The sequence below is a fragment of the Trichoderma atroviride genome, chromosome 3 (genome assembly GCF_020647795.1).
Source record: "Trichoderma atroviride chromosome 3, complete sequence".
Lineage (NCBI taxonomy): Eukaryota > Fungi > Ascomycota > Sordariomycetes > Hypocreales > Hypocreaceae > Trichoderma > Trichoderma atroviride.
The window spans coordinates 73,677-88,622 of NC_089402.1; the positions used below are offsets into that span (position 1 = coordinate 73,677).

The following is a 14,946-nucleotide window of genomic DNA, read 5'->3' on the forward strand; positions in this document are numbered from 1 at the left end:
GAAATGCCAGTTTTAGCTGTGATGCTTCTACAGTCGTCATTTGGGTGCACCTTATATACGCGATTGCACGGAAGGGGTGGACAAAGCTTGGCGTCAGTTGCGATGGATAGGCAGTTGGTAATAATACCATTGATGCGATAGGGGGTAGCAGCAGACAACTTGTGAGACAAGGCAATGGAATCGTATCTGTTTGGGGTACATGATTGTAGAGAACACTCACCGCTCGTTAGAGAAAAGCGCGTAATCACAATCAGTTCTTTGATGGGCGGTGTTAATAACGTACCGAACATCGTTGTTGGTTACGAGAATCGAGGTCTCGTTGCCATTGGGCAGAGTAATCTGATTTCAGAATAGGACTGCCAGGTAAAATGATGTGCTTACGTCACGAATCTCGAACGATGTCTAACCGGACGCTCTTTGAAGGGTAATAGCTGTAGGATATAAACTCCGGATATGTAGTTTCGCTCGACTGGATTGACAGTCCTATAAGAAAACAAGTTGTTCCCCGGACTGGTGAAGCCTAGCAAACGATATATCCTGGTCACTGCTGATATAAACAATTTATAGGAAAACTTTTGAGAACTATATCTGACAAGTCGCGTGTTCCGGTCAGCGACAGCTTCTTGGCTGATGCGAAGAGCATATCTCTCGATCGCATGCTTCAAGCCTTTCTTTGAGCGGGAATGTCTTTCCAGAGGAATATACAATTTTAAAAATAACTCAATTAGCTGGCTTTGTAATTATAGATAAATGTTATCATTACTACCAAATTCAGATCAACTTCTAGTCTTGCCCAAACATCTCCTTATAACCTTGCAATGTCTAAGGAAGAATTTGGCTCAAGGGCAAAGTCCTTGAAGAGCTTCCCACATAGACAGTCTTGGCATAGTTAGAGATGAACCAGTTCTGGCTTGATGAGTCCCAGTTACTCAGGTCACGTCTGGTCAACTGGAATGTGACGGTGGCAGCTCGGCCAGGAAGAATCTCAATGTCATCAAATCCTCGCAGAACACGTACGGGATCAGTTGGGCCACCCAGGCTCACATACTAGGACAAATAGTTAGAAATTTTACGAGGACAGATATTTTCGATGATTTGTAAAGTACTTACCAGTTGCGGGATTTCGGTACCCACGACCTTTCCAGTGTTCTCGATTTGAGCTGTGACAGTATACAGAACGTCGTACAGACGAGGATTTCCGCCAGGAGCACCACCAGCCGGGGCGACCTTCTGGGGCGACCCATCCTGAGAGTTTGGAGGGACGTCTTCGGGCTGCCCTTCAGGAACGGGACCCTCGAGATATGGGTAGACGTAGAGGTTAATTGGATCAATGTTCTTGGGGAACTCATTTTTCGCAGGATTCTTGTTGATAGTTCCAAATGTGGGTGCTGATGATGTCTTGCCTTTATTGGGAGTATAATTGCGGACCTTGTGCTTGACAATCTTGAGATCAGAATAGGTGAACGTGGTGTAACTAAGGCCAAAGCCGAACTCGTAGCTTGGTTCAATACCAGCGGCATCGAAGTGGCGATAGTCAATGAAGGTTCCCTCGGTATACGGGATTTGTACCGGATCTTGGGCAGTTGTGTAAATGACATCAGTACCCCAGTCAGTACGCTGCTTGCCCCAGGTAAAGATAGACTTGGCCTGGGGGTTAACCTTGCCGTAGAGAACGTCGGTGATGGAATTGCCGGACTCTTGGCCAGGAAGACCAGCCCAGAGAATGGCAGTGACATTGGGGTTGTTCTTGTAGGCCTCCACAATGATAGGTCCGACAGTGTGCATGACAACGATGGTATTTGGGTTGTGCTGCGCAACCAGTGAGACCACTGCGTCGCCGTTACCCCAGGCAGTGAGGTTGTTTCGATCACCCTGGTTGCCGTCGACAGTGATGTAGCCTTCGCCACTATCGGCGTTGACAAATACAATAGCTGCATCAACACCTGAAGCTGCCTTGATGATAGCATTTGTATCAAAGTTGTTGCTCACATTCCTGAAGCTGGTCTTGTCCTGCTCGGCCTGGGCAGAAAGAGCTGTAACGGGACTGATCAAGTATGGGAAGTTGGCAGTGCCACTTCCCCAACCCATAGCGAGGGTCCAGATGGGGTAGCCGTTCTTGACGTTGGAGCAGCCTCGGTCGCTGCATGCATTGGGGCCCGCTGGGTTGTCATGAGCGTCGTTTCCGATGACGGCAATGCTCTTGGGTTTCTTCAGAGGGAGCGCCTTCTTCGTGTTCTTGAGGAGAACTGTTGAGGCGCCACCAATCTGGCGAATGAGGTTCTTGTGATCAGCTTGTACGTTGACGTGCTGGTTGATGGTCGTAAGTCCCTTGTTTGGATCCTGCGCATATATGGGCCCGGTGGTCTCCAAACTCCATGAATCGAAGTTGACAGGGACTTTGGTAACATCACGGCCAATCTTGTAATAAGAAGTCATAATTCTCACCGCCATGTCGTCGAGTCTCCATTGGGGAACGGTGCCATTGATGACAGCGGCAGTAAGGTTGCTTCCCCAGTAAGTGTCTCCAGACGCAAGACCCTGATCTCCAGCCATGGTCTGATCAAGGCCAGCCAGGGCGCTGGCGACACCAGACTGCTGTGCCCACCAATCGCTCATGACTAAGATGTGTAAGCTTTTGCATCGATCAGAAAGCATTAGCACGACTTACCAAATCCCTGGAAACCCAGTTCCTCCTTGAGAATGTAATTCAGCATGTAACTGTTTTGACATGCGTAGCTGTTGTTGACCTGGTTGTATGAGCACATGATGGACCCTACTCCAGCGCGAACAGCATCCGCAAAGGGCCTGGCAAGAAAGAAACAGTCAGTAATTGCTCAACATTGTTTGTGGAGATTTTCCTTACCAGAGATACAGCTCGTGAAGCGTAACGTCATCGATGTTGGAGGATTCTGCTTGCTTGTTGTTCTGTCCGTTCGATAACGCGGAAGCACCACCTTGACGGTAATGTTCCTGCTCGTTACCAATGAAATGCTTGGCACAGGCAATTACACCAGAGTCTTGGATTCCCTGAACCGTCTGGGCCATTCCAACTCCCGTGAGCACTGGGTCAGGGCTGAAGCCTTCCCAGTTTCGACCACCCTCAGGTGTACGGCCAATAGGCCCCGCCACAGGTCCCAATTGCGTATCTACGCCCTTTCCGCGATGCTCAGCTCCCATAGCCGCACCTCGAGCGTACATCAGGCTCCGACTCCAGGTTGCCGCCACATTCATTCCGGCTGGGAAGGCCGAATTTTCATCCGCTAAAAGATCTCTTAGAATTGTTCTCACGAAGGCCAACTGGCTGGGGGCTGATCTTACTGTCACGAACACCGAGAGGCGAGTCTTGGTTGCAAAAGCCTGGAAACCCAAGTCGAGGGATCGATCCAGAGTTTCCCACGCATCTTCCCCCCTCCCATCCTACACCAGTAGTGAGGTTGACCTTCTCCAGAAGAGTGAGTTTGCTAACAAACTCGACAGCCTTATCATAAGCCTGTGCCCAATTTCGACCGCTGGTCGGAACGGGAGAAGGATCGTCCCAGTTAAAGTCCGCATTGATCCACGGTGAAGGATACTTGGGCGGGGAAGTCGCTTGTCCAGAGGCAACGCCTGCTAGCAGAGTGCCAGCGGCGATGATGGAGTTTGGCAACATGGCTGAGACTCGGCCACCAACTGATTGTGCCAAGAGGAAGACACTTGGCACTGATGCTACCAAAAGCTTCTTCTCACATCTGAGATACCAGCTGAATATATACCCCTGAATAATGGAGTAATTCCAGCGAAGGTATGGTTACATGCCGAACAGCCGTGCAAATGATGTTACCCTAGCTGTCAGCTTCTACGACCAGGAGTCGAGGAGTCCAGCCGTGATTTGCACATCTGCTTTTAAATGGTATCGAGGGTAATCGGACCGATGGTCTCGATAAACACGCCAAAATAATACATTGAGACGGGCAAACAAGATACTACGTGACCGTGGCGAACGGTTATAGGCGAGCTTCCGCGCGCTCTACTCCAAGCTCTACCCGTTTTCTACAAGTCACAACATATCCAGTTAGACAGCAGTTTGGTTTGCCAGTATACCCCAGCTTGCAAGGTAGTTGTTTAGTAAATTACGTGCGTCCAATACTTCAGCCACTAGGATGTATGCAGAAGGAGAGATCTTATTAGTGGATGTTTTGAACTTGGGTTTGTCCGATTGCTGAACCGGTTCAGGGATTATACACAGCAAGTTTACAAAGGGTCTCCGAAATAAGGCCGGGGATAAAATGATACTGCCGAATTACACTACTGAGCAAAAGGATACTGCGGGGTAGTTGGGGAATAGGGAGCGCTATGTAAGAATTGAGATTGGTCCCTTGCTAGGAACTACTAGTCTACTCGGTAGACCAAGGGTTTGATGAGGGTCAGAATCTGGGGAAATTGGTTCACAAGCGGAGCGCAACCGGGCAGCGGAGCGTCCAAAACAGCTGATTCAACAGCGAACATAACACACACACACAGAGAGAGAGAGAGAGACATTCTGCCATCATCCGATCACGGCAACAAAAGCTTCGAATATGCCGATGATAAAGTCTACTAGAGCTAGCTGTCCCTATACTTGGAGTTCAAAGATTCATTACCAATGCTCTACTACGTCTGGAGCTACTTAATAAAGAAATATTTATTGTATACAAAAAGTAGATACATTTTATGAATTCTTTTCCCTGATTTGAACTTGGTCCGACCATGGTGACTCAAATTTTCATACGACTATCTACTTACTAGTTTCGTGCTGTGTCTACTAAGCGAGGGTAATCCATGGCATACACGAGCGCGACGCATTATTTAGCGGTTACCTGCCGATGGGCGAGGAATTTCTTTTGGTTGTTTGGTAGTTTACCTATCAATCCAGGCTTTACGGCTCCCAGCAATTTTTTTACAGAGGGCTGCCGACGTGAAGTTTATGCTGTGTGCCAAGGCCTAGTCGGCCGCAAGATACCATGAATCCGTTATTAGTACAAGAAAAGCTAATATTCGGAATAATTTACTATTATTGTTGGGTAATCAGCTGACATTCTGGTTAAATTATCTCCCATTTGACTTGTTATTGCCCCTGTCACTACAGCACAATCTCCTTATCCTTGGATGAAAGTACAACGAATCATAAGTGTATGCTAGAGAATTAGCAGGCTTACTCGCAGGCGATCAAATCGAACCTTATTAGAGAGAGAGAAGAAGCGAGTTCACTTAGCTAAAAACATAACCACAAAAACCATCTGCCCACTTACTTATGCTATTTTCGTGATAATTCTTTGTTTAGGCTTTTTGCGTAAGAAAGCTTGCTACGTGTAGAACATTAATGTGCATGAAACACTCATTTGTCATTCTACTAGGCTCAAGTTGGTTCATGTCACCCTTGTTGACTCACTCCGATCTGCCCACAACATTCCAATTGTTTGTGGGTTGTCCTAATCTTTTCCGCCTACAGTGGATTAGTGTGAAGTGTGAAACCTCTTCGTTTGTGGGCCTTTGAACTAACAAAGCTGTCGATATGCAGGTACAGCTGACTCGTAACCCCAAAGAATGGTAATACGAATCGATCGGGGAAGGCATCCACAAACCCTAGTGCAGCAAATCATGCTAGTAAGATCGAGATACCAAGCCCCATGTTGTCACTAGATACACTGAATTGCTTGGTATAGGGTTATAGATAAGCCCCAAAGCAACAGTGGTGTTAGAAATCAGAATCTTTGAAGCAAGTTTGGAGACTGAGGTAACATCTTATGCATCCAGATGAGTGCCGCGTAAGATGAGACGGTTTTATTGTTTCCATAGACGATGCATCTAAGGTACTAGTGACCGGCTGAGAACAAAAAAGGCGGCAACACACTCAAAGTTTAAGGAGCCCTCTTTTGACTAGCACTAGAGCTTCACTCTTTATTGTGGTTAGTCTGACGTACTGGTATATCTAGTTGATGCAACATTGGATCCAGAAGGAGATATTGCTTGTGTATGCTCTAACTCCAAAGAGTGAAAGTTTCCCTAAGAGGGAAAGACTGATCTATAATGGTAGCCGATGGCTTCTTGATTACGGACTACTTTTCCCTATTTTCATATTTTTGCGAACTCGCGATCCTCTCGCCCAATTGTTTGTTCCCGAATCAGCTCTCTAATCGTGGTATGAAACCTTTTCAGTGGCTACGAGGAAGTATTCCTGTAATGTATGTAGCTAATCCATTCGTCTTACTTAAGCTGCTTCATACAACACAGTAAATTGTTGCCCAAACATGAATGCACAGCCTATTCGTATGATGATTTCTGTCATGATGTGCAAGTGTAACGTATGTAGTCTGTTATTTACCAGCTGCTGTCTACTAGCTCGCCAAGTCATAACTCTTGCGAAATCTTTTCTTTTCGTTCCTCACTTTTCTGGCTTATAAGCATTGAGAGTAATACGGATTCGAGTACGTGCATGTCGAACCAGAAGCGCAGACAGTCGGTCCGCTCCAACCTTGGCCTCCACACTGGCCGTATTTACTACAAAGGGCATTAGCTTGCTCTCTCTCTTCTTACATCGGAAAAGAACTTACGTCTGTGTAGCTCCCGCAGAACTTGTTGTCTTTGAAGTTGTTGGCGGAATGGTAGTGCTTGGCTTTGTGGTGGTGCCAGGGTTGGAGGTAGTGCTATGCGCAGTTGACGTTGGTCGAACCGAGGTGGTTCCAGATGATGCAGGACCGCCACATCCTACGCGGCTCGTCGCAATCGCGACGTCGTCGAACCAGACTGTGTTGATGTCTCCGCTGTAGGCCTCCCAGCCAAAGTAAACACCAGTGATATCCGGTACATATGTTTCTCTTGTCCAGCCAGCGTCATTCGAATTGTTAGCACTTGGCCCCGCAGTCATACCCGTGATCAGGTTGCTGTTCAGCCAGGTCTGGATAGTCCCGTCAGTGCCCAGGTAGTATTCAAAGCACTGGAACGAGCCAGTAGGCAGATCGACTGAAGATGCAATGCCCTGTGGAGATAGGTCCGGAAGAGTAGCATCGTCAGATTCGCGGTTATAATCGAGGATTTCGCTTTGACCACCAATGCGGAGGTGTTTACCGCTTTGTGCGGTATCTGGCATAACAATGAATGTGACGTGGTCGCTGTTGAGAGCAGTCTCAAGCTGACTAAAATGCCCGCTCAGTATGCATATGTTCAAATCTAAGGTGAGAGTACTTACACCCAGGCTCTAACGTATACGTCACCAGTTGGCACTTGGGTAGTGCCAAAGAAGATATGTCCGCAATAGCCATTTGCGCCACCAACGACCTTCATAGAATTGCTGCCGCTATGGGCTACTGTGGTGTCCAGACTAACAGTTCCGCCCTGGTTGCAATCGGGCGCATAGGTGGGCCATGTACTCTGGTTCCACCCATCCTCAAAACCGTCTGAGATTTGCGCGATAGAGAGAGACGAGAAAGTTGCAAGGGCGAGTAGAGCAGCCTGGCGAGCCATATTTACGCACAAGGCCTTGGTAAGGACCAAAGGTGCTATGGATGTAAATATTGTTAAGTGAATTAGATCTGGATTTCACATTAGCATACCTAGGTATTTAAGGAGGTCTCATAAAGCAATACCTCGATATATGGCAAGGCTCTTATTCTATACCTAGTATTGTTGATTTATTCCGGTCTTGCTAAATGGCAATTTGATCAAAGCAACGTTCTATCCACTCGATAATGGCTTTGAACCCAAGCCTGGTATTGAACCGCTTTGCCTATATAGATCCGAACTTAACCTGTTGCATGTGCGCGGCTAAAGTAAAACAGGTAAAATATTTTTGCCTAATAATTTAATATAGCTAATATATCACAAGTCATAATTGTATAACTACCATACCAAACAACATATCACTAAAGAACGACTCTTGTCTCGATCGTCTATTGGTAAAAATTGATCCATACATAGATGAGAGGAGCCGGACAGTCGAGAGTGTTTTCCCGCAATTAAGGTAAAACAGTAGAACTTCAATTTAGTTGCAATTTCATTAACTGTCATCTACGCTATATAAATGAGTGCCATATTGTAAAATTCTATGTACAGTTGGTCGGTTGCATTCTTTGCTTCATTCGGTAATCCTATCAAGGATCGCTAGACCATCTCGACAATATATGTGATTGGTCAATTTCTCTGGAAAAGCCTGCTAGGACAGACTCTCGTAGCAACCATAAGAGTTAGATCGTGGTATTACTGTAAATATAGACTTTCCGGAGTAATACCAAGAGATCACTACATCCAAATCCACCAAAGTAAAAAGATTGTCCCTCCGTTAATCCAATAAGTGAATGTCATGTTTCCTAGCCAGCAAGTGCATGTCAAAGTTCCAAAAGCCCTCATAGTAATACCTACCATTATGACTAGTTAAGGCACTGCGCATAGTAGGGATTCAGGGTCGTGCAAACGGCTGGCGAGGCGCATTTGGTAGGGCCAGAGTAGCCGCTGCCGCCGCACTGGCCGTACAAGGTCTGAGTTCCGCCGGCGGGGGGCGGCGTGGTAACAGCAGTTGAAGAGCTGGCTTTTGAGGTGACCGACGTCGTCGATCTCACGACTGTTGTAGTCTTGCTGGTCGACCCTCCGGTGCTGCTGCCACCGCCACCGCCGGAAACGGTGGCGCTGCTGGTGGCCGTCGCGGCGGAGCTTGCCTGGGCGACACTTGAAGGAAGGCCTGATACGACGGTAGGACCAGGCATAATATACGTAAGGGGGGCTAGTGTAGATATTGAAGAGGATACCAGGGTCTGTCTCATGGTAAAGGTCGGTCGCTAGAACGCCAGAGGGCTGCAGCGATCCCGTGCCTGTGACAGCGAGGTTGAAGCACTGAGGGTAGTTCTGGGCGCCGTCTGCTTGCTCGGCGCTATGTAGGGCGATGAGCTCGTGGCGCAACACGTAGTTACCCGTCTGGAGATCCTCGGGAATTTGGATAACCCAGGTATTGTTGTTGCCGATCAGCACGTCCGAGCCCCAAGTGCCTGGGTTTCCGCCACTGAGAAGGCCAATGCCATCAATCTTGAAGAACTCAAGTGTAGTCTTATCCACGGTCTCGCAGGGGCCATTGCAGTTGGCCAAATAGTCAACGACGGTGCTTTTGTGTGGCCACGGAACAGGCACCCACTGGAAAAGCACAGAGTCTCCGGCCTTGACAGATGCGTGCCCCTTTGCGTTGGTGCCATTCTTGTGGCAGACTATATCAGGGGTTTGATATGCATCTGGTGAAACAAAGCCTGCCGAATAGTATAAGCATCAAGACACGAGGAGAATTTGCAGATCCGGCTGGAAGCCACTTACCGTTGTCAGTATCGGCAGCCGTCCAGCCCACCACGATGGGCGGATCTGGCATGTATGGAAACGATGTTGGATCATAGCCCTGATAGTACACCCCATTGACGACAATGTTGTTTACATGTCCATGTCCAACAACGCCAGTCGCCACCGTTAGTGCGATGGCAAAGAGGTTGGAAAGCTTCTGGGCCATCTTTGTATGTAGTACGGAGTAAATCCTATCTCTGTGTATGCCCGAAATAATGCTTCGACAGATGTTCCATACCGGATGATTATGTCTGTATTTATGCACCATGGCTAGCTTTCGGTGCCACAAGCAGCCTATCCAACTGAGTTCCTGCGATGGTGCATCTGTCACCTGCCAAGGAGCCTATTTACCCGCTGAATCAAAATTGAAAGACAATATACCATTGCGGCTAAATGATTTAACCCAGATATAAAGCAATGGAAGGAATGGAAGGTCATGTTCCGCGATAGAGCATCCTCTTTGTGGAGAAGGTTGCAGCGGCTAGAAAAGTTTGGCACTTGAGTAGATACAGCCGCCTGTTAAGCCAAGCAAATTATAAGAGTATGTGATCTATCTTTTTCTTACGTATTTGACTAGTGAGCAGAGGCTGTGTAATAAAATACATGGGCTGATTATTTTTTGTTCGTTTATACACTTTCCAATACATTTACTAGCAGGTTATTGACGAAACCACCGGCTTTGCGGCAAAGATACAGTAGTCATGCTAACAGTGGCCGCGTGTAGTGAAAAGCCGGGTCTAAGAATCGGAAGAGGCGTTGGGCTACTCGGCAGATCTGGATGGAGAACGGAGCCACCCCGCCAATAGTGCCGGCAGAAGAAGCCTGTCACAGAGGTCGAAGAACACATATGTACAAACAATTCCTAAGAGTACTTAGGTCCTAGTTTCTTGGCTAGATATGAAACAACCGATTGCTGATACTGGACGACTTCGTAGATAGCTATAGTTTCCCATTATTCAAGTGCCAGTCTCATGTTATAAACTCATTTGATCCCATAGTGTTATAGTGTAATTGAATGTTTGCTTTAACAACAACTAAACTCTGATTTGTCGACTAGATTATCAACATTTCGACTTAAAGCCCGGAGCAGGTATTAAATATGCATAAAAAATGCCGGACGAAGAATTCGCCGTAATTGTACTTGACAATTATCTGCCAACAGACGTCACTAAAAAATGAAGATTCTCAAGCAACAATTCAATGCAACATCTAATTCGCGCACTAGGTGGATACACCAGCATGACTCATTCGTAATAACATCTGAAAGACAGTTGTTATTTGACAGCAGAGATATTAGCTCGTGCAAAATAAACAGCAAGCACATGTTTACCTAGGCCTATGTAACTACCTAAATACATCGACTGAAGCTGTAATTTGCCTAAATCGGCGACATGTTCCACTTCTTGTTCTCTTTCGTAAACTTTGTACAAGGGTGAATCTACCAAGTGTACTTTCCAATAGGAAAATTGAAGGTCCAAGTTGAAATCCTTCTGAACACCGGGGAATGTCCCCGTTCTCACCCTCTCAGGCCATACCAATGATCTGATTGGCACACTAACTCTCACGAGACCTCGATACTCTGACCAGATAAGCTTGGCATTCGGCATCTATCACGTCAATGGCTAGGCAGAGATTTCCAGACTCCAGCACCAACGCTCCGAACGTTGCATCCATCTGCGGAGAACCCATTAGTCGATGCTTAGCTAGAGACAGTGTGCAACGGGAATAGGCAATGTGTATTACGCTCTTCATGAGGATTCTCACATTGGACATGGGATCACAGAAGGCACACTGGAGTTTAGTGCTCAGTGTTGATAGAGTGGTATATAGTTCAGCCGCTGCTAGCAAATTAGAAGCAGGGCGGAGCATGTATTCTGTAACTTTAGTAATACAGTTATGGCACTGGCAGCCAATCGAGCTATAAGAAAGTAGGGTTTAACACGATTGTTTATAATATTACAATGAGCCTAAACTCCCACATACACATGTTGGAAAAAATCTGTATATAAACAATGTGGCTGCTAAAATTGGAGCTACTCTATGTATGTCTTCTTTGGTGAGGTAAAAGGTATACCTGTCAAGACTATGAGCCATCCATTAAGCAGTTTCTTCTTCGCTATTGATGATCACATTGAACATTGGAGAAAACCCCCGAAACTAGAGGTTCCGAAGCGGTCTAAGGTGAGCTCCCATGTTAAGATATGGAGACCTCCTGGCGTATTGCATGGCCAGCCTCACATAATATATTCAGCAGCCTGCTTTGAACCGCTTCATTGAAGAGGATTCCAATGATATCTAGAGGGGGGACTACAGAATTGGTAAAATTGTATAATAATAGTCCATCCAGTGCCAAAGAGTCTTCTAATGGACTTTTTGTAATAGTTTAATGCAATTACCTAGCAGCCCAAATCCGATGCGCTCCGACGAGAAAAAGTTTCGTATGCTTTTATACCGCTTGCATTCCGAAAAGAGATAACGGGTTAAGCTTCTAATACAATTCATTGTATAAAATTTCCTCGAATGATTCCTCTTGGCCTCTAGAACTGGCTGGGACAGTCTTATTGCATTGTCGATCGCTTTGCACGCCTACTCCTTCTAAAAGAATTTTAAGGGCCGAAGAGCCGACGCGTTCTGTTGCTCCGACGGCATTTCCAGAAAATATGCGGCAATCGATTCCATTCTAAAGAGCGCGCTCTATGCCAATCAAAGACCTCATGCTTAAAGCGGAGTCATTAGCGAGTCTAAGTGCAAGATACCACCTGCATGTTCGGCAAACGATGATTACATGAGCATTAGGAAGCCAAGAGCGGAGTTGTAAATCGCAATTATTCCAGACAGTTGAGATGAAAGCGCTATTCGGCACCTTCTGCTTGGATGGAGGTCGGCAATTTTTCAGGGTATTCCAGAAGTAATTATTAATAACAAATATAGCAATTAAGCTACTTTCATAACTAGCCAATTAACTTTATGAAGACCTTTTTATTCTACCAGCAGTAAGTCGAATCTGATCGCCAACGCGGTGGGCAGAATGCGGGGTGATGTAGGGTAATAATAGTCAAGATGATTTACCGACGGATGGCCAGCGATAATTATATTACGATTGCCAAATCAGACACTACTTTTTGACCAGACGTAGTCCTATAACAGTCGTTAGGTTTCCCACTAGCTTGTTGTTTCATCCTGTGCAAGATTTGTCTAAGGACTTCAACAATTGAAGAAAGACCTTGGAGATTTCCCTAAAATGAATCTTTAATGACGCCCAAGACCTAAAGAGTTTTCGAAAATAATACTCCATGTACTCAGTCTCACTTAGGCCGGCCATAATGATGATCTCATCATTCGCCAAGAAGAACTTATTCTTGAGCTGCTATTTCGCGCTCTTCGGTTTGCTGGCGCAAGCAAAAGCACAAAACTCTACCTACTTCAATCCTGTTCTTCCCGGCTGGCACTCAGATCCCTCTTGCGCCGTTGTTGACGATGTGTTCTATTGTGTTACTTCAACATTCATCTCTTTCCCTGGTCTACCCATTTACGCTTCCAAAGACTTGATTGACTGGAAGCTGGTCAGTCACGCCTGGAACCGCGAAAGCCAGCTTCCCGGCGCTAGCTGGGGCACTCCCGATCAGCAGAATGGCATGTATGCAGCTACTATTCGATACCACGACGACCAGTTCTTTGTGATTTGCCAATATTTAAATGCACCAGAGGGTAACATTGGTGTGATATTCAAGAGCTCAGATCCTTTCAGCAATTCTGCTTGGAGTGATCCGGTACGGTTCAAGCCTTCGAATATTGACCCTGACTTGTTCTGGGATGATGACGGCAAAGTTTACTCCGTAATGGCAGGCATCACGCTTCAGGAGATTGATCTTGAGACTGGAGATCTGAGCCAACCGCCTCTGAGTGTTTGGAATGGCACTGGTGGAACGTATCCCGAAGGGCCACACCTTTACAAGAAAGACAACTGGTACTACCTCATGATTGCAGAAGGCGGTACAGAGCTCAATCACTCTATTACAATCGCACGGTCACGGAACATCGGCGGCCCATATGACAGTTATGCCAACAATCCTATCCTTACAGCGCGAGGCACAGACGGATACTTTCAGACCGTTGGTCATGGAGACCTCTTCCAAGATCAGAAGGGCAAGTGGTGGGGAATGTGCTTATCGACACGTTCTGGACCTGACTGGACTATCTATCCCATGGGGCGTGAGGCTGTACTTTTTCCCGCTACATGGAACAAAGATGAGTGGCCAATCTTGCAGAAAGTAGAGGGGCGCATGAATGGATGGCACCTACCACCACGCAGTCGCGATGTAGCTGGGACGGGACCTTTCAACGACGACCCTGATCGATACGACTTTCCTCTTCACAGTTCAATTCCGGCCAATCTTGTCTATTGGCGAGTTCCACGTCAAGGATCTTTTAGTATCTCAAGCAATGGCTTACTGGTGGTACCAAGCCGAAGCAACTTGACCGGTGTTATCCCTGCTTCAGACTCTGATGACGCTCTCGCGCTAAATGGCCGACGAGGTCTCTCTTTCATTGGAAGGCGCCAAACACATACAATTTTCGATTATGCTGTTGATTTATCCTTTTCCCCCAAAGAAATAGATCAAGAGGCCGGGGTGACCATTTTTCTCACACAATTTAATCACGTCGATCTGGGTTTAGTCCTCCTTGAACAAAATAACACAGCCAATTCGAGTCTCTTCCTTCGCTTCAGGACCATCAGTGGAGGCTCCACTGCCGACTCCTCCTTGACGCCGCTACCAGAACGCTGGGGACATGGTCCTTTGCGCCTCGAGATTCAAGCACCAAATGCGACTCATTTCACCTTGTCGGCAATGCCAGCATCAGAACCGCAAAAGAGAATTACTGTGGGCGCAGCCTCAGGATCGCTGCTGAGCGGAAATACGGGTCCATTCACGGGAAGTCTACTTGGTATTTTTGCTACCTGTAATGGAGCTGGGAACGAAGATAGTTGCCCTGAAGGAGGCAATGCTTATTTTCAGCGATGGAGGTACACGGGAATAGCGCAGTACATTTCAAATGATACAGCCATTCCAACATAGAGAAGACGGACATTCTTATCTATTTAGGATAGCGACATAATTCTTTCATCTGCCTATTTCCTTCACTTGCTTGCAGCATGAGCTTGAACACTTAACCCGAGTGAAACTCTTAACTCGAATAGGACTCGTACTTCGCTCGGGAGTTATTTCAGCAGTGCTGCTGTTTTTGAACCGCAATTGCGATTATCTATCTGCAATGTCAGCACCTCTGATATTCGACGACTACCCGTTGCAGTCGAGGCGTGAATCGGAGACGGGCAGGTGATGTTGCATTGTTTCGTGGCGCAGACGAAATCTGTTGCTTCGGCCAGGGATAAATGACATGCTGGATGCGGCGGCAGCATTAACTGTCACTGCGCATGGGTTGGTGGTCGGACTGGCTTCGAGCATACGACATCCGATTCCGTTTATATGCACTTCTCAGGGCGTTTTGGATAGCATGCACCACCTCGTATGGGAAGTACGGCGTCACGGAAAATACGGCAAGCAAGAAGTGATGGTTGACACTTGTTCAATACCTTGTCCAAACAAGCCGAAA

At 46.8% G+C, this 14,946-nt stretch overlaps 4 protein-coding genes across 4 annotated transcripts; 1 reads left to right on the forward strand and 3 right to left on the reverse strand.

Moving 5' to 3' along the window:
- Window positions 1-822: 822 nt before the first annotated feature.
- On the reverse strand, window positions 823-3,649 carry TrAtP1_005239 (uncharacterized protein; the record flags this gene model as incomplete). Its single annotated transcript, XM_014088923.2, has 5 exons — window positions 823-1,047; window positions 1,111-2,618; window positions 2,669-2,805; window positions 2,864-3,260; window positions 3,319-3,649. The coding sequence occupies 5 exons, from the start codon at window positions 3,647-3,649 to the stop codon at window positions 823-825; spliced, it is 2,598 nt and encodes an 865-aa protein (XP_013944398.2).
- Window positions 3,650-6,206: 2,557 nt separating this feature from the next.
- Window positions 6,207-7,479, reverse strand: TrAtP1_005240 (uncharacterized protein; the record flags this gene model as incomplete). Its single annotated transcript, XM_014089472.2, has 3 exons — window positions 6,207-6,516; window positions 6,570-7,151; window positions 7,205-7,479. 3 exons carry the CDS (start codon window positions 7,477-7,479, stop codon window positions 6,414-6,416), a joined length of 960 nt encoding a protein of 319 aa, XP_013944947.1. The 3' UTR covers window positions 6,207-6,413.
- Window positions 7,480-8,385: 906 nt separating this feature from the next.
- TrAtP1_005241 (uncharacterized protein) lies at window positions 8,386-9,496 on the reverse strand (the record flags this gene model as incomplete). The annotated part of the gene is made up of 2 exons (XM_014088952.2): window positions 8,386-9,245; window positions 9,310-9,496. 2 exons carry the CDS (start codon window positions 9,494-9,496, stop codon window positions 8,386-8,388), a joined length of 1,047 nt encoding a protein of 348 aa, XP_013944427.2.
- Window positions 9,497-12,653: 3,157 nt separating this feature from the next.
- On the forward strand, window positions 12,654-14,408 carry TrAtP1_005242 (uncharacterized protein; the record flags this gene model as incomplete). The annotated part of the gene is made up of 1 exon (XM_014089471.2): window positions 12,654-14,408. One exon carries the CDS (start codon window positions 12,654-12,656, stop codon window positions 14,406-14,408), a length of 1,755 nt encoding a protein of 584 aa, XP_013944946.2.
- Between the last annotated feature and the right edge of the window lie 538 nt (window positions 14,409-14,946).